The 22,368-nt window shown below is 41.4% G+C and overlaps 1 protein-coding gene across 4 annotated transcripts in view; it reads right to left on the bottom strand.

The window, feature by feature from the left end:
* Window positions 1–584: 584 nt before the first annotated feature.
* The window catches only part of SGMS2 (sphingomyelin synthase 2), an 82,799-nt gene continuing 61,015 nt past the window's right edge, over window positions 585–22,368 (bottom strand). For 3 of the 4 annotated variants that reach the window (XM_078069054.1, XM_078069055.1, XM_036119915.2), the window contains exons 2-6: window positions 20,995–21,694; window positions 16,857–16,974; window positions 11,478–11,631; window positions 6,776–6,942; window positions 585–5,281 (exon numbers count right to left, since the gene is read on the bottom strand). In XM_078069054.1, the coding sequence (XP_077925180.1) occupies window positions 5,078–5,281; window positions 6,776–6,942; window positions 11,478–11,631; window positions 16,857–16,974; window positions 20,995–21,449 (1,098 nt within the window). In that variant the 5' untranslated portion in view covers window positions 21,450–21,694 and the 3' untranslated portion in view covers window positions 585–5,077. The remainder of the gene's footprint in view (window positions 5,282–6,775; window positions 6,943–11,477; window positions 11,632–16,856; window positions 16,975–20,994; window positions 21,695–22,368) is intronic. The other variant, XM_078069056.1, reaches the window with a different exon arrangement.

Raw genomic sequence — 22,368 nt, 5'->3', positions numbered from 1 at the left:
TCTATCCCACACCTTAACCTTTGAACCGTATGATCTTACTCCCCTTGCCCCACTGAACTGCTTTTACTAAATCTGCCCTCGGTGGGTCCAGCCTTCATCTTCCCTCAAGGCTCCAAAAGCAACTTGCTGCCATCTAGGGAGGCAGTGATGGTTACAAGTCTACGAGAAGACATCACCCCAGTGCCCCATTAGGGAAGGCATGAGGAGGACATTTCTTTCAGGAGGGTCGGGAGAACTGAGGAACAGAAAGGACTCTGCTTGCCTTGAAGAATTAATGATTTTGTCCTTTTGCAAACAGTGGAAATCAGAATTATGGAGCGTGTAGCTGATTTTTTTACTTCTCCACGAATGACCTTACACTGCTCTGAATTATTTTTCACCTTAAGTCCGAGGGTGGGAAAAATAACACATTCCAGTTTACTTATGGTTCTATCAATTGAAGGTTATCACCTTATTTTTAAAATAGTGCTTGGAGAAAATAATCCTCTTGTGGTTTTAAGAAGTACTTAAAACCAAACAAAAATTTAAAACCTTTAAAGAAAACACATTTTTTAAAATAGAAACAGTATTACTAATTTTGAAAAGACTGTTGATGTCACTGTGGTTTATTGGTAAATACAAAGTATAGGCTCTTTGTTTTTTGTTTTTTTTTTTTTGCTATTTTTTTTTTAAAGCAAAGCCAAGGAGATTAGAAACCAAGCACACATATGCTCTTTAGAGTAGAAACATAAATTAGTTTTTAACAATTAGGCACTTAAAATGTAAATGTAAAATGGCATTTTTAGAAGTATAAACTACAGTTCCACTCCTAAATACCTCCTGAAATGTTTTTACGAACACAAAAGCACAAGCACGGAAAACATTTCTAAACAAAGATAATTTCCTCTTTAAAAAACAACAACAAACCTGAACACAAATCCCATATGAGAGACCAATGACTAAGGTATTAGGGGAAGGAGAAAAGAGCTTCTGAAATTTACATGTTTGATTAAAATATAAGCATTTAATAAAACTATTACAATAGCATACAGTATATATTATAATGAAAAATATGTCAGGAAAATAATGAATTCTAGACTTAAAATTTTACTTTACAACAAGGCACTTAACACATTGAAACAGTACAGTAAATTTCCGAAAGAATGCAACAGGCTACCTCTCACCTTGTAATGATGTTTCTTTTATGAATATACTGTAACATAACCATACATTTTGCAGCATTAATCATTGCATAGGAGGTAAATTAAATAATGAATTCCAACTTGGCAACTAGATTAGCTTATGTTTACAGTTTCTTTTTTTTTTTTTCTTTTAAAGGACAGTTTTAAATAATTCCATAATAAAGAACTATTCTCATTCATGATTCATTTAGAACACAGCATAGTTAGATTAATGAGTAATAAATCAGAACTTAAAAGGTGTGTATCTGTATAAAAACTTATCTTTGGGTACCTCTGACATGATTTTCAGTGTTTAGGTATTGAAGTCAAGAGCACTTCTTAATAGAAGAAATATTTTTAGCAAGTAAGTCAAAGGAGTTAAATTATTGCAACACAATGACATTTAAAAAAAATACCAGAAACCTTTATACATACAAATAGAAAAGCCTTCAACACATGGCATATTACTTAAAATATGCTCGATTTAAAACTTGTAAACTCATTTATCAAGAAATTCCTTCTCACACTTCCTTGCAGTACAGAAGTGAATATGTTAAGACCGGCTTAAATTTTTAAAAAGTTTTACAGTGCAAAACAAAAATGACAAATAAAAAGGAAATGCTTAAAATATTGAAGAAACAAGATGTGAACTTTTAATTAAAAAAGAAGCTGCATGAGCTTTAGCATGTAAAAAAAAAAAATACAAATACAAAATAAGAAAGACTGCCAACCTGGTGTTTCAAAGTAAACAAACTATAGGTAGTTATAAAGGGAGACATTAATGATTGTGATAATGAGAGGTAAAATGGTCTGCAAATTTTCTTTGATCAAATGGACAAAGGATTAGAATTGTAACTCCCTGGGATCTAAGCACATTTTCCCTTTGGGAAAGGTTTAAAAGACCTTTAAAATAATCCCTTTTGCATGATGCTTTCAGATTATTGGCAAAAACAAAACAAAACAAAAAAACAACAACCAAACCAATGCCTTTTAAAAACTTGAAAATATACTTTAAAAAGTGGCAAGTTTGCGTTCCAAGTCATATAACATAATTCCACTAGGGGGCACTGCTATACAGCAAAGAACCTTAGGCAAGGTCCTCATTACCCCAGACCGGGGGCCCGGGCTCGCTCAAAACAGCCTTCCTTCCTCAGCACAACTTGTTTCCCAAGATGCCAGTAAATTAAATAACAAATTTAAAATCACTCTGGGTGGAATCAGGAGCAATGCTTTATTTTCAGAGCTGTGGAGGAGCTCAAAAAATAGAATCTGAGAGGAACCCATTTCCATTTGAAAGAATTTAGAAAAAATATGCCTAATTTATGGGAATCCTGTTATAGATATTGCACAGAACTCAATTCCAAGAAAAGCTTCAAACGGGAGCACTGGTTTACAAAAAAAAAAGGATAATGGAGAAGATCTCGTATTGTAATTAGCAAGGAAAAGGAGCTCCCAAAATTCACTGTTTCAAAGGCAAGATCATAATTGTTTAAGTTTTCTATCCCAAAGGGGCATGTTAGGTTAAGCTTCAAGTTTGCTTTGCTAAATGTAAATGAGTTTCTCTATTTCTTTTATTTTCCCATCTTGAAACTTTGGTGTTTTCCCTCCTTTTCAAATCACATGCTTCCTGTGTGTCTATCAGACACCTGTGACACGTACATGTAAGGAACACGTGAGCAGTAATAGTGTCTCCACACGTGAGGTCAGAGAGGTTTTTAAAGTTCTTTAAAAGGTGATGGTATTTTTTAAAAAACTGCATCACTTGACTAAAATGCAAGGTTTACTGTTTCAAGGGTCTCCAACAATCAACACACCATGATTTTTAAATCTTAAATACTTTTCCTTATTTAAGTTGAAGAAAATTAGGTTATCCAAGACACTGCTGAATAAGGCTCTCAGGTCTATCAGGTTATGAATTAGATGCTCAAGGAATATACCAACGTCAGGAGCACAAAACCCAGGCTTCCATGTCAGATGCTTTTCCTCATAATCGGACAGCAGGAATTGAAACTCAAGTGTTTTCAAGCACGACACCTTAAATACCACAAGTGTCAATATTTAGCAAATGAAAGACAAAGTTCTGGCTTAAGCACATCCGGTAAACTATAGATCTATCTCTTATTGGTTTACTTAATAACAAATACCAGAAAACTACTTGCGTTTCAAAGTCTGCCAAGGATATTCAGGATTTCCATTCTCATTTTAAATAACTGGATGAAGAATGTCTTTTTTCCTGCCTTTGAATTCAACTACCTTTCCTTTAGTGATTCTTCTGTTACTCAGAGAAAGAGCCATTCTGAATACAGACACAGAATTTTAGCACCAAAAATAATGACCCTTCTGAAAAGATTTGTATTGTGCTTCTCTCAAGCAATCTGAAGGTCAATTTTGCGTACCAAATCAAGGCAAACTAGTTTATAATGACAAATTTAGGGGTATTTTTCATTCTTAAGTGCAGGGAAATTTTCAACTTTTTCCCCTTCAATATAAATGTAACTGCCCCCTTCCACCTCATGGGCCTGTCTTCTGACCTAGGGTTGATGATTCTGTAACCATAAATCTCGTTTTAGAATTACTAGAAGGCTCAAGAAATTAACCAACCCTGACAGCATTAATCTGATCTGATTTTTAAAAATCCATCTTCTTTTTGCATCACCTCAAAGAACTTTAGAAACGATGCTCCCCCCTTCACTGGGTCGCTGTCACTGTCCAACAGACTGATTCCAACAGGAGAGGATAATGCAGCACCGTGGTGTAATTTCAGGATCAAAGTAAAATTAGTTGTGGCGTATGTCCTTAGGACCCATTTATAAGAAGCTGAGTCTCTTGCTAAAAGGCAAGGATACATTACACTTTTAGACTCCATCTTGCTTTTTCCATAAAGTACAATGTAACTAGGAAGAAAGAGTTTCCAGCGAAACATGACCAACTGCATTTCTGAGTTCCGATTAGCCGATTAGCCGCTCTAAGACAGATCTCACACAGGGTAGGACGGGAGAGAAACGCAGGCTTGTCCCCCAAGTGGCACGAGCATCCGTTCACATACATGCGTGTTTTCAGCCTGTGCTGGAGCAGCTACCTGCCCTAGGGGGTCGGGGGGGGGGGCGGCACAGATGCAAATTTACCAGGCAGAGAGCAGATAAATGTGCACACAGGACCACTTGTTTAACAGAAATAGCTCCATGTTTCCTGTGTATCTGTCCTAGAGATTTTAAAGTGAAATATTTACACACGCATAAAATCTGTGAGATGTGTCAAATACTTCCATACTGGATCACCTTTCTTTTTTTTTTTTTTTTTAAGAAAATTATCGGTTTAAAAAAAAAAAAGTAAAAGTGATACATAGTGCAGTGGGTGGTAGCAGCAGGTGCACATGCCCAGACCTGACCCTGACCTTCCCCGTGACAAGGTGGAAACAAAGTTCACCTCAAGTTTACTCACAACCGATAGATCTCCCCCTCATTAATAAGCCTAATGCTAAAACCGCTCTCAACATTAGGTTATTCTATTTACACAGTAGCTGCATATATCCAGATATTTTATTTAAAACATTAACAAATTCTTCTGACGTTGGAGGAAAAAAAAAATCCTGAAAAAATTCTGTAGAGGGCTTTAGTGAATAAAGAATAAGGAGAAGGAATAGTATGTTCTTTGGCACCTCTTTAACAAGCTCATTAGTAAAATCCCAGTTTGGGGGCTTGTCACCAATGAATGAAGAGCTGCAGGAGAATATACCTTTCTCAGGATGAATTAAAAAACAGTCAAAGGGTAATACTTCATCTTTCTAATCATTTACACGAAATTTGGTCCACTTCTTCATTTACCAGTCAGTTCTTCTAAAATAAAAACCCAAAACTATACCTTTGGTTACAGCGTTAACTCTTTTGGTATAAGAGCTGATGCCTTTGTTTTACTCCTCAGGTAGATTTCTCATTATCTTCACCGATCTTCTGAACCCGTGAATACTTTTTGCATGAAGATTTAAAGCAGCCAGGGGGCCAGGAGAGTGGCCAGGAGAAGCAGCAAGGAATTGAGCCTTGTACGTTTTTCTCAAAAAAATAAAAGATGGGGAACCACCATGCTCGAGACAAGAAATTCGTCTGTGAAGAGACCTTCAAGTTCTGTAAAAAGTAGAAAAATAAAAAGGAAAATGAGACCTATTTTTCATGATTTGCATCCTATTTTTTTTCTTAATTATCATTCATTGTACCATAACAGAGAAAGCAGCAGAATCAGGATCACAAGGCAATAATTGTCTTTGTTTTTTTAAAGATTTTATTTGTCAGAGAGAGAGAGAGAGCGCACAAGCAGGGGGAGCGGTAGGCAGAGGAGGAAGCAGACTCCCCGCCGAGCAGGGAGCCCGATGCGGGGCTCGATCCCAGGACCCTGGGATCATGACCTGAGCCGAAGGCAGATGCTTAACCGACTGAGCCACCCAGGCAGTAATTGTCTTTGTGCCTTTTCCCTGATCCTGACATATTTCTGGTCCCAGGCTCCTTCCCCCTTCCCATCTCATGCAAATTCTTCTGCCTGCAATCCCAGTAAGAGACTCAGGAGTGGATGTGTGAGTTGGCCAGGAGGGACAGTTCTCAGGATGCATGAGCAGATGGATCTAGGCCCAGGAAGATGGAAGAGTGGAAGGTGAACTCACAGGGCGGAACAGATTTAAGGTGAGAGGTGAAGGTTTTGGGTTGATGGTGTCAAGAGATACCCAGATGGAAGTGTAAGAAGGAAGGCAGGTGGAAATGGGAGTCTACAAAATGGGAAGGAGAGCTACAGACACAAAATAACCCGTAGAAAAGGCATCTATCAGTGGATAGCACTAAACGAGAGTTGGATTTAGACCCTTTGGGAATGACATTTGCTCACAAATTATATGCATCGGACAATATGGCGGGACCACCCAAAGAGAAATCCTGCTACACGGACTCACTCTGACACCAGGCACACACACCTAGACTAGGAAAACACAGAGAAGGGGAGGAACCATCCCATCTTGGGATGACAGGAAGATAGCAGGAGCTAGGAAGGCTTCCCAGAAGATGTGGCCTTTGAGTTAGCTCTTTCCACATGAGCAGCAGAAGCAAAGAAAAGGTTGTCTGGGGACAGAAGGCAGCAGTAACAAATAAGGAAGTATAAGAAGGGAAGCCAGAGAGCACAGTATCACAAAAAGATGTACCAAATCCAGGAATCCACGGACTACTTATTTTGCCTGAAGTTTAACAATAATTGCCGTCTTCTCCTCAAAATTAGGTTCTCTGAGGGCAGGGAGCAGGTCTTACCGAGCTGCGCCACAATGCTTCTACAGAGAAGGTTCCCTTATTTTAAGTTAGCATTTATACTTCTTCAACTCTGGTATCGATTAGTCAAATTAGGAAAACACCACGCTCCATGATTACACCGCCCTTTTATCCTTAAATGTCATCTATATTTGTGACACTATTTAGTTGAAGAGGCAGTCGCGGGGATATGTTTCAGTGAACTGACCCAGACCCCACACGTGAGTGCAGACAGTGGGCATTCCCACTAAAGCTTTCTGAAACCCCGCTGTATGAAAAAAGGGCCACTGCATTGAAAGAAAAGAAATTATCCAGGGATGGCTTCACTGTTCTCACCTTTTCATTGGCCATTGAATGGTACCACCAAAACAGTCGTGTTGTAATATAATAAGCAATGATCACATCAACAGTATAGTGTTCGTGCGCTACAAGAATGCAGATGATCCCGGCGGCACTCAGCAGCCAGCAGATTAAATGATACCACCAGAAGTGACGAGGCGAATCTAGACAGCAGAAAAAGTATAGAGTTAATAAGATTCCCAGGGATGAATTCAGTGATTACAGTCTACACTAACGACCTTAAGTAGAATAATCTAAGATCAGGAAGTCACCGGAAGAAGAAAACAGATTAACCCCCAATGAGTCACCGTCAGTCGCCTAGGATCTGCTCCATAGGAAGGGAGCAGGAAGAGGACCACTGATAGCAGGTCTAATAGTCATTCCCTGGGGAATAGTCATTCTCTAGACATCCTAGACCTTGCCCACTGCTAAGCCACTCAGTAAGGAAGAGAACAGAATTGTTTATTAGGTTGGTTGGAATTGGCTCATATTAGCTCACAGAAGGGATCCCATCGGAAAGAAAAGCGGTAGGGGTCAAAAGCAAGGGTAGTTGTCAAGGAAAATGTGGGGGGAAATGAGAAAGCAAGACTCATTTCAGGTCTTACATAAACTTACTCTGATTTCTCCAGGGGGAGAAAAACAGCCTTGCGGCTAGCAATATTTTGCTTCTCGGCAATTTCATGCTGTTATTGCTAATGGCAACTATAAATGCTCCCTATATAAAGCTTAGGATTCTGGCTCATTCACTTGTGGATTTTAGCCTTCCTAGTGAGTCCGCTAAGAAGGTCATCATACTGATCGGCTGTAAGAGAGAACGACAGCGCTCATCAGGTGAAGCAGGACCGTGCACCCCACAGCTTGCCCACCCAAGTGCTGAGGACAGAGGCACAGATGCACCCTCTGGTTCATCACCAACAGCTTCCTCTTTTCTTTTTCTTTAATAGCTGTTTCCTTTTTTTCTATTTTAAAGACTTATTAGCTCACAAAGTTAATACTCTCACAAACCGATTTATTTCCTATTTGTCTGTGTTTATCTTCATAGTGATATTTATTTCTAAGTGCAGAACCATGGTAGAAGAGCAAAAGGATCCATTTCCAGAAGTTTAGAGGAAACACCAAATCAGGTATCACTCAAATGAAAAAGAGTTTTTGGTGAAATAGCTGTTGCTCTTTTGGTCCCAAGTGGAACAGTAAGATACTAAGCCTGCATTTGCATTTGGAAGTCTGACTTTTCCATTTTGAATGTGCTCCTTGTTCCTTCTCAGCTGGCTCACCCTGCCACTAAGTTCTAGCAGATAAGTGACGGACTCCTAGAATTTTAAAGCTGGAAGAGGCCTTACCCTTTACAGGTTGGGTGGCCAGATCCAGGCCCCACAACTATTCTGTTAGGCGGAGAATACTCAAAATTGAGCCAACATTTAGAAATCTGGAGAGTTCACTAAATATGCATTCTGCAGAACCACAGACTCCACCCTTCCCCGAAGTCTCACACCGACCCAGCTACCTCTGATAGGTCCCCTGGTATTTATTACCTTAGATGAGTTAAAACTGTTTGGGCAAACCAGAACCATTTTGTATTTGTTTATCCACAAGAAGCAAAGCTGAAGCAGACAAGGAGTAAAGAGGCGGGCCGAATGGTCATTTTACTACTTGTGGAACTGAAAATGAAGTTTTAGGAATGGCTGGAAATTCTAACACTGCTCTTCCACAAAAATGTATTCCCAGGTATGCTACCACATTGGGACCACTGCACCCTAACTGAGCACAGTGGCTGACCCAAAGCAAAGATTTAATAGCAATTATTTTGAAACAGAAATGGGAAAATGGTAACCCCTTCCTGCTTTCCCGTCCTACCACAGGGAGAACATCGAGCTAAAAGATAACGATACAAATATTAATCCACTCCACTTGTCCGTGTGGGCTCCTAGCCCTAGTTGCCATTGAATAGTCATACAATGGACTTTCTGTGGTAACAAGGTTAAAAAAGAAAGAAAAGAAAAGAAAGAAAGAAAAATTTCCCCCTCTCCTAGCAAGACATTTGGTTCTAAAGCTAGGCTGACCTCCTCGGGCTAATTTTATAAGGAACCTAGGCCCCAGTGATAAAATTTGTACAGTAGTGGAAAGCCCACAAAAACGGTCCTGGTCCCATGTTTTCATCTGTTCTCTTGACAACATTCAAATCTACTCATGACAACCAAGCAAACAAGGAAAGAGAGCAAACAGATCAAAAGGCAGGAAAACAAAAAATATAGGAAAATGCATCTAATTCTAGAAGCAAACTGCTCAAAGAAGCCATTGGAAGCACCGCTTCCTCAGAACAGTAACACGTGGTGTCATTTAGAAGGTGATGGTTTTTCCTAATTGCACAGGAAACGAGCACAAACATGGAATGCTCTGTTTATGTACAGAACTGACTCTAGAGCAGGGTCTGTATTAAGCATTACAGATTTGCCATTTCATTTCTCACCAAAAATTAGAGAAAGCAGAATATAATTCTTTCCCTGCTGTATGTAAACTTAATACAGTTTTAAAAACTTCAAGCCAAAATCATGCCGTGGGAAGCAAATCTCTCTACATACTGCAGAGCCTTCATTAAAGCATAAAAATAATCACAAGTTGCCTTGCTATTGCTCTGAAGTAAAAGAAAGAACAATAATGAGCAATAGACCCAGACTGTTCCTTAGCAATTTTATAAGATCAGACAACTTGGGTTCCCAAATATTCTAAACAGAGCCAAGAAATTAATAGCATAACCTCTGGAGTCAGCCTGCTTGAGTGTGAATACCCCATCCTGCAATTACCAACTGGGGACCGTGGGAAGTCATTCTCTCTAAGTTTCCTCTCTGAAAAATGGGGAAAACAGTGCTTCTCTCTTGGGGTGGCTGCAGGATTAAATGAGCTATTTTGCATCAATGGCTTAGAACAGTGCCTGGCACAGAGTATTATGACTTTTTGCTACTGCTGCTAACAACCCTTGGTCTTCGGTTATTTTGTAAAATTGACCTTCAGTTTCCTGGGGTGATTCTCTTCATTACTTTGAATCCACAATGGCTTTGCTCCAACATGCAACGCCTCCCCAACCTCCTCCTCATGTTTTTCTATAAATTTCTTATGATTTTCAGATTAGAGAGAAGCTCCTACAACTCAAGTACACCTCTGGACTGGAAAATAATTGATCTTACACACAGGTGGAACTTTTTCCAACAAAAGTTAGAGTTAGAATCATAAACAGCACAGATCACTCTATTGGCTCATCAGAACCAATAACTAGGTATTGGAAATGTAGTGACTGACATTTAAGGAAGAGATAACCCCCTGATATTGGTGCAGAAACAGACTCAGGTTTTCTTCCCATTACCACCTCCCACAGTGTGAGGCTGAGGGCAGAAATAAGGGGAAAGGTCCAGAACGCCCTCTGCCGTAAAAGTCAGGTATGATGAAGTCTGTGCACTTAACACGCTACTCTCTGTACCGTGTGTGTGTGTGTGTGTGTGTGTGTGTGTGTGTGTGTGTGGCATTTACAAAGGAAACAATTCAGAAGCTACACAATTCTTACCAAAAAAAAGACTTCAGTTCATCTACTGTAAAGAACCTCAACTCTTTGTCATAATACTCTGAAAGCAGAACTTAAACCTAAAACCCCAGGAAACCCAAGGGACAAGAACTCACTTATGCACCCCTGACAGATAAACTCTGACGTCCACACTGCCATCTGGCGAGGCTAAACCTGTTTGGATTAATGACAGGCCAAGAGAGGGTGGAAGAAGCAGGACATCAGAGGGGGAGGCGTCCTTCTGCTGGTCTTTGCTAAAAGACCTCTTTACAATGCCGAGTAAGTGAAGAAAGTTGAGATAAGGCTCTAAGAAACACTGTGGAGTGTTCTGGAACTAAAGGGGAAGGTTAACCTGACCAGCGTTGCAACAATGAAGGAGAAAGTATCACTCGCTTTGAAAGGACGTTGAGATGATGTGCCTAATTAAATCAAACCTCAGAAATCTACAAGAAGGGGATCTGCCAGGCAACTAAAATACAGATCCCACAATGAAGGAGACATTATACCAGCCATGAAAGCTGACAGGATACACAAGGATTTTGTATAATGGGAATTAAGTGTATAAATATGGAAAGATACTTCACATTCTTGCCTCCATGTTGTTTTGTACAAAGAAATGATCAATACTGGCAAAATGTTCCTTGAAGATGCCTATTGAATCATAGAAGTCGGCTAGAAAATGGTGAAATTGGAATGGGACAAGAAAACATCTAAAAAAGGGGAAAACATTAAATTATTTGGAATGATGGAATGGAAGTTCCATACAATGGAAGTTTCACTCATAAGTCATTTACATTTGGCTTTCCAGTGCACTGATTCTGTTTGCAATAAACTTAACACTGTGTTCTTCTTAGTTGCAACACTAAAATAGCTTTTCATACCTAGAGAAGAGGAGGGAGACAGACATTGTGCAGGCATGCTAAATGTTAGAGAATCCAGGGTCAAGTTTTAAGCCTCCAGTGTCCAAATCACATAGGACTAGTTGAAATGACTTAAACACACACACACACACACACACACACACACACCTCTCTGTCTCTTTCATAGCTATCAATCCCAATGGAATAAGGGTTCCCATCAATTTCTGGCCTTAGGGATCCCCCTCCCACCACAGTAGTCAACAGAGTGGGAAGGAGTTATACTCACATTCTTTGATGAACAAATAAGTAAGTGTCAGCACAACGGTGTGACCGCTGAAGAGGAAGTCTCCACACAAGATATGGGATCCAGTTATGGACAATCCACCACCGGAAATCAATCGCAGAATCCGTTGTATTTTTGCCTGAGAGTCTCCATTGAGCTGAAAGACACAAGATCAGGAAGAAAATTTACAAGCCGATAAAATCACACTTCAGCCTAATTTGTGTGATACTTAGAAAGCTTACCAGGTTGTGCTTTTTTCCTTTTAACTTAAAAAGCCAAAAAGAAGCCAAGGGTGGAAGCTCCTCCAATTAGGTTTTATTCGTTGAACTGGCGAGTTTTAGTGACACGTTTTAAATTATTCAGTATGTTACTAATAATATGTTTTGGTGGTGGTGTGTCCTTGGGCAAAGCTTTTAAAAAATATTAATAACCAATGACTTCACCACAGCTATGCACTAAAAAGATCAAAGCTACTTTCTTTCCTCTTTGTAGGGGGAAGTCAGGGTTTTGGATGGTTAATATTTGATTCAGCTGAATACCACATTACTAATATTCTAAAGTGTATTCGGGGACTTTGTGTTAAGTGGGCAGCCTAAAGTGTGCATAGAGCTGTGTTAATATCTGATCAAGACATTTACAGTTAAGAAGGGAGCTGCAACACATTACATAATTTAAATAGGTTTGCAAATGATGGATTAGAGATGTATTGACAGCTTTTAAAAATGAGTAGCTCTGATCAGGAAAAACATCCTCCAAGGAAATAATCTGTGTGCTGTTGCAGAGGGCAAGAGTGCTCCCTTGGACAATGGTGTAGAAGTCCTTAGAAGCCACCATGATGACAAAGGAAACAATGATGGGCTAGGACAGGAGTTTGACCCAATAGTCAAAAGTTTATATCCCATTAAAACTGAAGCAAATAGGCAAGAGTAGTAGACTGAGTGGGTCAAAATGGTAGGCATGGAAAATTGGAATACTGAAATGCTCAGGAGCCAGATAGAGAGTTTCAGAACAATCTAGTATCAGGTGAACAGGCTTAGAAAAATCAAAGAATGATCCTCAGAAATATATTCAGGTAATAGTACACATGAGAAGAGAAATACAGAAAGACCACTAATGACTAGTCATTTGGGACCTAGGGGGCCAGGTCTAGGACATGCTGCCTTTTGTACTCAATGATGATCCTTTCGGGCAACTAGGCCCTGAAGCATGGCCAGTCTAGCCTTGATGATGGTTAAATAGGTAATGAAGACAGGCAGTATCCTGCCCAAGTGGATACAAGGGGGAAAAGGAGGGTAGGATGCGTACAGGCAGATGGGAGGACGGTCTGGGAGTAGAGAAATTCAGCTAGCCTCTAAAGCAAGTAGAAAACCATCCTATCCAGTACAATAGGAATCCGGGCAGGATTCCTGGCCTAAAACATCACTATTGGGGACCTTAGAACCTTCCTCACTAAAAAAAGAATTCATAAGGATCTAGAAAGTTTTCTGGTATTCAGATGACCCATGTAAAAAGGAAACACACCATGATTGGTTGATAGTTGAGAATAAGGCTCTACAAGAGAAAATGCCGTAAACCGGGATTAGAGGGCAAGGTGAGAAGTAACTTTCTTCAAAAGTTTGCTTAGGGCGAGCCCAGGTGGCAAAACCAGAACACAAATATTTTATCAAGACTTGGTAGTCCTTGGGGCACCTGGGTGGCTCAAACGGTTAAGCGTTTGCCTTCGGCTCAGGTTGTGATCTCAGGGTCCTGGGATCGAGTCCCGTATCCGGCTCCCTGATCAGTGGGGAGTCTGCTTCTCCCTCTCCCTCTGCTGTTCCCGTCTGCTCTGGCTCTCTCTCTCTCAAATGAATAAATAAAACCTTCAAAAAAAAAAAAAAAAAAAGACTCAATAGTCCTTAAACCAACATGCCAAGTAACAGGTGACCTTGCCTTGAAAAGACAGGATCTAGAAGGCAGCAAAGGATCCATACCTGGGGAAGGTTAAGTACCGTTGACAGAGTTGCAGGACTCATTTCAGGCACACCTCAGGAACGGTGTATTGCAAACTACATGAAATAATGTGATACGCCCTTGATGTGGAAGATAGACTCTAGCCGTGTGCTTTATCAGATCAATCACAGTCCTTCAGGAACTTCTTATCACATGGCTGGCACAAACAACTGTTAACACTGAGATCAAATTAAAAAGTACACATGCTGCCCAACCACTGTGTTTCCAGTTTAAAAGGACACGTTATTCTTCATTTCAAAACCCTAACATTATTTTTTATTTTTTATCTGTTCACCTGTCCCAACTCAGTACTCTAATTTCCTAACGGCAGAAACCCTTAAAGTCATCAGTCCCTTGACCCAGGATTAGATGGACCCAAAGGTCTAAGCAGACCAGGAGCTGAACTATTGCCACACATTGTCTTCTCCCCTCTTCCTTTCAGCAGCGAGGGTGAATGGAGATTTCTGATAGCCCTGGATTCATTATGCCTTTACAGAACAGAGGAAGCACGCTCTCTTCTTGCTCTGTCTTTCCACAGTTCTTAATTCCTTGATCCTGTCATTGCTATCCTAGATGTCAATTCATGCTCAGTATAAATGCTAAAGAGCACCTCAAGAAAGGGGGGGAAAAAAGAGGGTAGAAAGAAAACTGGGGAGGGTAGGGGAGGCTAAGTGAGAGTTGGGATTAATGGGGTTTTTTCCCTAATTCTGTTTTGGTTCACTGGGACCCTCCATCACTCACCACTTAAGACTCTAGTTCCTATTAATTTCCTCATTTTTTCAGACACCGTTCCACACCATGACTCGGTACGGAACAGAAGACGTGGACGACTAAGAGGAGAGGCATTGATCACAAGCGCCACACCAGACGGGTGCTCCGTGTTCTAAGGGTTCCTGGAGCTGTTACCACCGCATACCACGTCCCACACCAAGAAAGTACAAGACAGCCCAACACGGCTGATGACAAAACAAAAAACTCACCCTGCACACTGTCCCTTCAGTTCAGAAGAAGGGTCCTTTGGGCACTCATGGCCAGGAAAGCTTTCTCAGGGAAGGGACTAGACATTCTTGCACATGGCCAAATGGGTTTGAAAAGCTAAATCATTTCATCCAAGTCCTAATAACCGGGCCAAAATGTATTTATTTATTTATTTTTTTTATTTTTTTTTTAAAGATTTTATTTATTTATTTGAGAGAGAGAGAATGAGAGAGCACATGAGAGGGGGGAGGGTCAGAGGGAGAAGCAGGCTCCCCGCCGAGCAGGGAGCCTGATGCGGGACTCGATCCAGGGACTCCAGGATCATGACCTGAGCCGAAGGCAGTCACTTAACCAACTGAGCCACCCAGGCGCCCCCCAAAATGTATTTAAACACACTTCTCTGAACACAAGATTTTGTGGCTGCAAACCAAAACTCGGATGGGTGGGCTGACGCAAACTGTAAGCAAAAGACCCAAAGTGAGCTCCAGGAACAGACAAGGGAGAAGGCAGCTGGGAAACCAAAGGCCAAGGGTTTCCCCACTCTTGTGAAATCACGTGTGGGGACGGTATCCGCTGAGGAGCAAGCTGTGTTAGGCAGCGAGGGCTGTGTTTGACACCCCCCCGCTGTGAGTGACTTCAGGATTACACGGTCCCGTCCTTGTTCACAGCCTCAGAGGGTATTCCACCGAGCCAACGACAGAGGAGGCCGGTAGATTACCTAACGGCCTCGTAACCACAAACAATCTAAGGAGCACTCAAAGCCCGTGGCTGGACCCCACTGAGAACTCCGTTCTGACTCCTGTTCTAGAGCACCACATCACCTCCAGTTAAAGTGATCTGTGTGTTTATCTTACTGAACCCTTACTCAGGCACCCACAGCCAGCCTGCTTATGCGGCAGGAATAGGTCCTGACAGCTGACATGGGGGCGGATTAGTGAGGAGCCGCCAGAGCCCCGTTGTGAAGACTTGTAGCTTGGTTGGCCGGTGGTATGTTTACTGATGTGGCTTCTGAAAATTGCAGCTCTTCCAGGGAGGAGGATCTTTAATTTACTGTCTTTCTATAATCATAGCAATTCATCTCCGCAAACCTCATCCATTACTGGGATGGGCTTGCCTGCTTTTCTGTGCCCACTTCTTCATTTAACACATAGCAATAACCCCCTTAGAAGCGTTTATTACTTTTCTGAACTTTTCCCATGCCTTAAATTAGTTTCACTAAAAATCGGCCAATGTTTAAATTCAATATGTACACTGTTTTAATTACAGATACTTTCTGCTTTGATGGCTTTGGAAAATTAAGGCTTCTCCAAACCACACCTATATTTGGTGAGGGAGACTGCTGACTTCCTCAGAACCACTCTATTTTTCCTTCCACCTTGGACATCTGCTTAGTGTTCAGTAAAACATGATGTTAGACTTCATTCCCTCGTCCAGAAAGCACATGATTTGTAAGTTTCCTTTTTTTTTTTTTTTTTTATAAACCAGGGCATACTGGGGTCTAAGATGATTAACAGCTCTCTCAAGAAATGACTCTACCTGGAGAGACTGTAAATCCTGCTTAGGACCGTTTCCGAGTTCATTCCCACAATGTATCCCGACAAAAGGCCAGTCTGGCTTTCCATTTGCTAGAAACTCTGGGGTCATCCTTGGCTTCTTTCTCTTACGAGCACATCCTGTTGGCCTTACCTTCAGAACGCATCCTGAATCGAATGACTTCTCCTCACTCCAGTGGGCCACAAAGGGCCCGGGGCACCCATGACCTGTGCCATCTCTACTCAGCCACATGGGCCTCCTGCCATCCCTTGAACCCACTGTGACTAAGCTACTTCCGTGGCCCATCCACACAGCTCACGTCCTCATGCTCTATCTTGCCCCAATGCTTTCCTACCACAGAAGCCTCTCTGCTCTCTCTCTGAAGTCGTACCTACCCTCAGTGTCCCCGTTACCCTTACTCAGCTTTTCTGTTCTTCATCTGATAGTGACCTGACTTATCATCATGTTACAAGTGATGCATTTAGTTTTCGGCTGTCATCCCTCAATAGAACATAAATTCTTGAAGAACAACAACTTTGCTTTGGTCATTGCTGTTGCCATAGTGCCCGGCCTGGTACATAACAGCAGCTTTAACACTTGTAGGATGAATGAATGCATGGACAAGTAAAAAAGAAGGCAAAAAAGAAGAGTTGAACACCCCGCTATAACTTTTGGTTAGCAGAAAATCAATTTCTGATGCGCAAAGATACACGTTTTATGAAAACATACTGGAACGTCTTCTCTCCAAATCCAGAGAAACAAAAAATATAGCAGACTGCAGTTAACAGCTCTGAGAGTGTCTGAAGAACCTGCCGTACAGCGAGCAGGTGTTCCCGAAGTGCTTTTTTCATCTCCTCTACCTGCGAACTCAGAGGCGCTTACCTTCGGGGCGCACTGGAAATGCATGCCAGGCACAGGGAGAGTGGTGACGTACATCGTAATACAGCGGTACAGGTATAAAGTTCCAATGATGAAAAAGAATCTGCGTCCTACTATTGACCTAAAGGAAAAACGGGGGTAGGAAGAAACTAGTTGACTCGTTGTTTCTGCTCCCAATGCAATACAGACCAATGTTTAACAGAATAAAGAATGATTAATACAGAGTGGCATTAACAGACCAGTTTCACGGCTCACACACAGGCTTACGTGTGAACGGCCCACCCCTACATTCCAGAAGTGAAGGTTCACCTTTTGTAATAAATCTAGGAGGGTTAGGACCCAAAAGGAATGTCTGTGGGGAGTGGAGAAGTTATAGCAGACTAAGGGCTCTAGACAACAACCTCTCCTAAAAAAAGGCGCTCTTTGCCAGAGAATTCAATGAACTGCTCTATGTTTCTAGTCAACACACTACATTAATAAAACCTTCCCTTGAGAACATATCAAAGGTATAAACGAGCCACGGTCGCAGAGGAATTAACTAATGAGCTAAGGTGATATTACATAATTGGGCACAGAGGGAAATGGGGCAACTGATTTAACCGGAGTTATATAAGCAAGGCTTATTTGGAGACCATCCAACAGTGTTTTCACAACTTGGGCACGAACTATTCTATCTATGACTATACAGATTTTCAGAGAACTAGATTTTGAAAATGTCCAAAGTACCCTTGTGCCTTTATGGACATTTAAGGGTGAAGCTCTAAACTGATTAGTTTACCCTTATTTTATTCAACCTTGATCAAAAAATAAAAGGCAAAAAAAAAAAAATCCCACAAGTACTTTTATACTTCATATTACTTGGTGGAGACCTGTCCTGTACCCCCGAGTCCTCACTCCAGCGCAGTGGTTCCCAGAGGTTTGACTTTATGCACACTGTCCTCCAATGGGAAAGGCTCTGCCTGTTTGCGCCGCTGCCTCATGGGTTATCTGAATGGGCTTCGAGGGTTCTGAGCGTCCTGATGTCCAGCGAAAATGACAACTTGTTTTCTGCTGTGTAATTAGGGCTGGGTCTATAAACTCTGGGTTCTGGGGAGTCAGAGGGGGTGGGGCCCATAAAGCCGCTGGAATTGCTAGTTGTAACCTCCCTCACACATAAACTATATTCCTACAGGTCCCTCATTTTCAGAGCTCTCAAACGTTCAAAACTAATACCGATCAAAGACTTCTGGAAAACTAGGCAGTTTCAGGCATGTGGCATATTTTTAGTTTTCTCCAAGACTGTGGTCTGACGTGGATCAAAGTCTAATTCAGGTAACTGCTGGGACTTCTAATTTACAGAATTATGTACGAATATAATTTTAGTTGCCCATTTCCAGTAACTATTTTAAGAATATTCCAGAGCTTCTGGGATCAAAATATAGAGTAGAAAGCTACCTAGACTATTAAATGAGGGGTGCCTGGGTGGATCAGTTAAGTGTCTGCCTTCAGCTCAGGTCATGATCCCAGGGTCCTGGGGTCGAGCCCCATGTTGATCTCCCTGCTCAGTGGGGAGTCTGCTTCTCCCTCTCCCCCTGCTGCTCCCCCCTGCTCTTGCGTGCACTCGCTCTCTCTCAAATAAATAAAATCTTAAAAAAAAAAATAGACAACTAGATGAAAGTATTTATTTAGTGCAAGGCCATTTCTTTCAAAGGTCTGCTATATTAACTCTGTCTTTTCTAGTACTGAAAAGGAAAGGGTGATAATCAGTGCTGAGTCTCTCCATTTGGTTAAGTGAAAAACAATTCACCCTTTGCTTCAACCTCAGACCCAAAAAGTGTGTTGAACTGGGTGCTCCATGCTGTTCGACAAGGTGAAGTAATAAGCAGGAATTATGAGTCAATTATATTCATTCCAGCATTCTGAGTTCAGCTGTACTCAGAACTGAAAATTAACTTAGAAGGTAAAATGTGCACTCTGCAACCTTATTTAGAAAAATAACTACTGCTAATGATTTTTTTCCCACAGCTTTGAAGGTGCTTTTACAAGAGAGAGCAAGTAGGATTTCTTATTCAGCTAGGATGTTCAAAACAGGTTGTAAAAATTATTCTACCAGTTACTAAAATGATACAATTCTACCTCAAAAGTAAAAAAAAAAAAAAGTATGATTTCCCCAACAAGTTTCTGATGATGAGTTGTGATCAAAACAGTAGATTATCTGGTGGCGCCTGGGTGGCTCAGTCGTTAAGTGTCTGCCTTCGGCTCAGGTCATGATCCCAGGGTCCTGGGATCGAGCGCCACATCGGGCTCTCTGCTCTGCAGGAAGCCTGCTTCTCCCTCTCCCACTCCCCCTGCTTGTGTTCTCTCTCTCGCTGTGTATCTCTCTCTGTCAAATAAATAAACAAAATCTTTAAAAAAAAAACAAAACAGTAGATTATCATTAAAATGTGTGGCCAGCTATGTGCCCACAAGTTTGTTTGTTTGGGGGGGAGGGGCAGAGGGAGAGAGAGAATCTCAAGCAGGCTCCATGCCCGGCGCAGAGCCCGACTTGGGCTCGATCTCATGACCCTGGAATCATGACCTGAGCTGAAATCAAGAGCTGGCTGCTTAACTGACTGAGCCACCAGGCACCCCCAGGAGTTTCGACATGGTAAAGCCTAAGGTGCTCATGGAGTGGCAGTTCATAACAACTCTCTAGATAAAGATGCAAATAAATGGAGACTGTGCTTAAGCAGCACGGTAGATGCCAGCTATTTACCAGACCCTGGAAAAGGTCTCTTTTCACGTATATATGAATAAAACGTTGGTCTAAATTAAGGGAGAAAGCAAACACCTTTGGCCTAAGCAGGCTCTTTTATTTTCAGTGTCAATTGTAGACACCCAAAAGAGCAATGCTAAAGTTCAACAAACCTATTGTTTGCTTTTGGCATAAAGCATACCGTAACTTAACAGCTTGGGCAGCAAACAGTTCTAGTAAAAGACCGTTGCTAGCTGCCCTTTACTTACACATACCAAGGAAAATGTTTAGGAATGACTTCAGTTTGTGGAACAAGCTTTCAAAACTACAAACTTGGAATTTGGGGGAACTCTTGAGCAAAGAGAGATTGAATTCTCCTCTCAAAGCAACAAGCAAATGAAAGAACAGTATAGCGTAAATTCTCTCTTCTAAACATGATCTTGTGGCATTAATGCAGAAATCCCATTTGTGAATTTTTGAACAGTATCGACTAAGTTAGTACACATTACATTTTCAAAAGCCTCCGTTTATGGGCAAGGTTTTGATCCAACTTCTATTTTAGTGATTTAATTGCTAGAATCTTAGTAGAGAACAAAACATCTGAAGGAGACATGAGATGAAAAGGGAATTGCCGGGGCCCTGTTTTTATGGACTAGCAGTCAGATTTCACAGGGAAGCAAAAATAACCACTTCAGAGCTATGTCCTATTTTTAAGTGTCTTTAGAGCAAAAGTACGTGGCTTTACTACTTCCTGACTGCCCCCATTCCAGAACAGGGAGACTGAATGAACTAAGGGCTCCCTTGTGGTGCCACGGGGAAACCGGACAGCACGGTTACTTGAGAAACCTAAAACCCAAACTGCACGGACCCACGCCTAAATGCCGTTTCTTAAACTCCTGTGACTCCATTGCCAACAGGCAACAGAAAAAGAAATGTAAAATTTGCGAACTCCTGAATAGAAGCAAACCTCAAAGAATGCTATGGACTCTAGACCAATACAGTCATCACGCTATGAGCAACAGAAAAAGTTCCCCGGCGACGCCATTCCCCACCTGTTAAAAGCCTAAAACAACAAAAGCATGATGAGGTGAATGTTATTCCTTTCTAAGCCTCTTGATTTATCATGCAGATACCATAGCACCAAGTTGCTTGAAATCAGGAACTGCACCTTAAATTCATCAACTCTGAATCACCAACCACAGTACATCTGTAGAGTCCTCACAGTTACCTCTCATACACAGTTGCTCAATAAATGTTTATTCAACACCGTCGATCCTTCTGTTGCTTCCTGTCATCAAATGCCTGGATCGGACTAAATTCATCAGACAAAACCGAGGAAGACCGTTTCAATTACACATCAACCCGCATAAACACAAACTCAGGGCAAGCCCACCCCCCCACACACCCCCCATGAGCAGACCTACTTACTTGTATCTCAGAAACAGCCACTGGGTGATCCATAATCCAACCAATATAATCCCATTTATTTCTGATACAGAAAATGCCCATTTTACCCGATCAATGTAATCAAAAAACTTGTCTGGTAGTGGGGGGCTGAGCTCCTTGGGAGGCACCCTTTCGTGTACAACTGTGATCATGACGGTGGTTAGGACGAGGTTGAAAAGGGCGTACACGAAGGCAATGCCTGTTTTCCACCACTCCAGGGGAAATTTGTTCCTGGATTCAGTGGGCATAGCAATCTGGATATAGTCCGGGTACTTTTTGGTGCCCTTTCGCAACCCATTGGATAAGCTCTTAGGTTTACTGTTGCCATTTTTGTTTTCTTCTTCGACAGGCTCGGCAGGTCTCGTGTAAGTATTTGCAGGATCATTGGTTTGATTTTCCATATGTTCTTCAAGTTTTGCTGTCTCTATAATATCCATTGTCCCCCAGTCTTCAGATCAAAAGGGAGATGGCAAAGTTCGTGTTTTTTGTGCAAACTTAACTTTTTTAAAGCCTTCTATTTCCAAGATCAACATGGATTCCTATAACTGATTTTGTTTCCTAGCACAAAACGTAGAAGGTAGCCATCTGAGTACTGTTCCCCCCATGCAGGCGCCTGGGGTACACTCGCCACTTTCAAGAGAGGGAGCCAATTTTCTTTCTCCCAGAGGTGTTACTATCCCACCTGCAAAAAGGAAACAAAAACTATGTTCAGACGCTGTGCTTGTCCAATTGTCAACCATCCAAAACAAAAACATTATCAAAATAAGGAAGCAAATACCAAAGCCGTTTGCTTTAGAAATATATCGTCAGAACATGGTTAATGCTGTTGAGATGGAGTTTATTTGCAAAATATGGAGTTGTTTTATCTTGGGATTCTTGTCTCCTTTTGAGCCGATGTTAGTATAAATAGGACCATTTTAATAATCAATTCCTTTAAAATTTCTTTAAATAAAAGTCAGGACCCAACTTTGCAAACCCCTCATCAGACACTATTACTTGTTGCCAACCATGAAGTCATAATAACTTAGAACCTCTCCAGAGCTCACATCACTCTTTCCTAGGGCTGCAGCTTTTCTATGAACCTGCAAGAACACAAAACTGGGATGAGTTGCTCACATGCACTGAGTAACTGTTACTCTCTCCATTTGTCGATGAGTCCATTTTTTATTTCCTCCTTAAAAAACTGGAGTCTTTTTAAGTGACCACTTTCCAGGACAGATTCAAGAACCACACATTCAAGATACTTAAAATCGGCACCGCCTCAGTTTATCCTTCGATATGTAGAGATGCACACCCTACACCAGGAAAGCTGACAGCCTTCAAAATAATATGGTGAAAAGACACACAAAGCCTTAG

The sequence above is a fragment of the Halichoerus grypus genome, chromosome 3, assembly GCF_964656455.1.
Source record: "Halichoerus grypus chromosome 3, mHalGry1.hap1.1, whole genome shotgun sequence".
Lineage (NCBI taxonomy): Eukaryota > Metazoa > Chordata > Mammalia > Carnivora > Phocidae > Halichoerus > Halichoerus grypus.
This window is presented reverse-complemented; position numbering and strand designations above follow the sequence as displayed.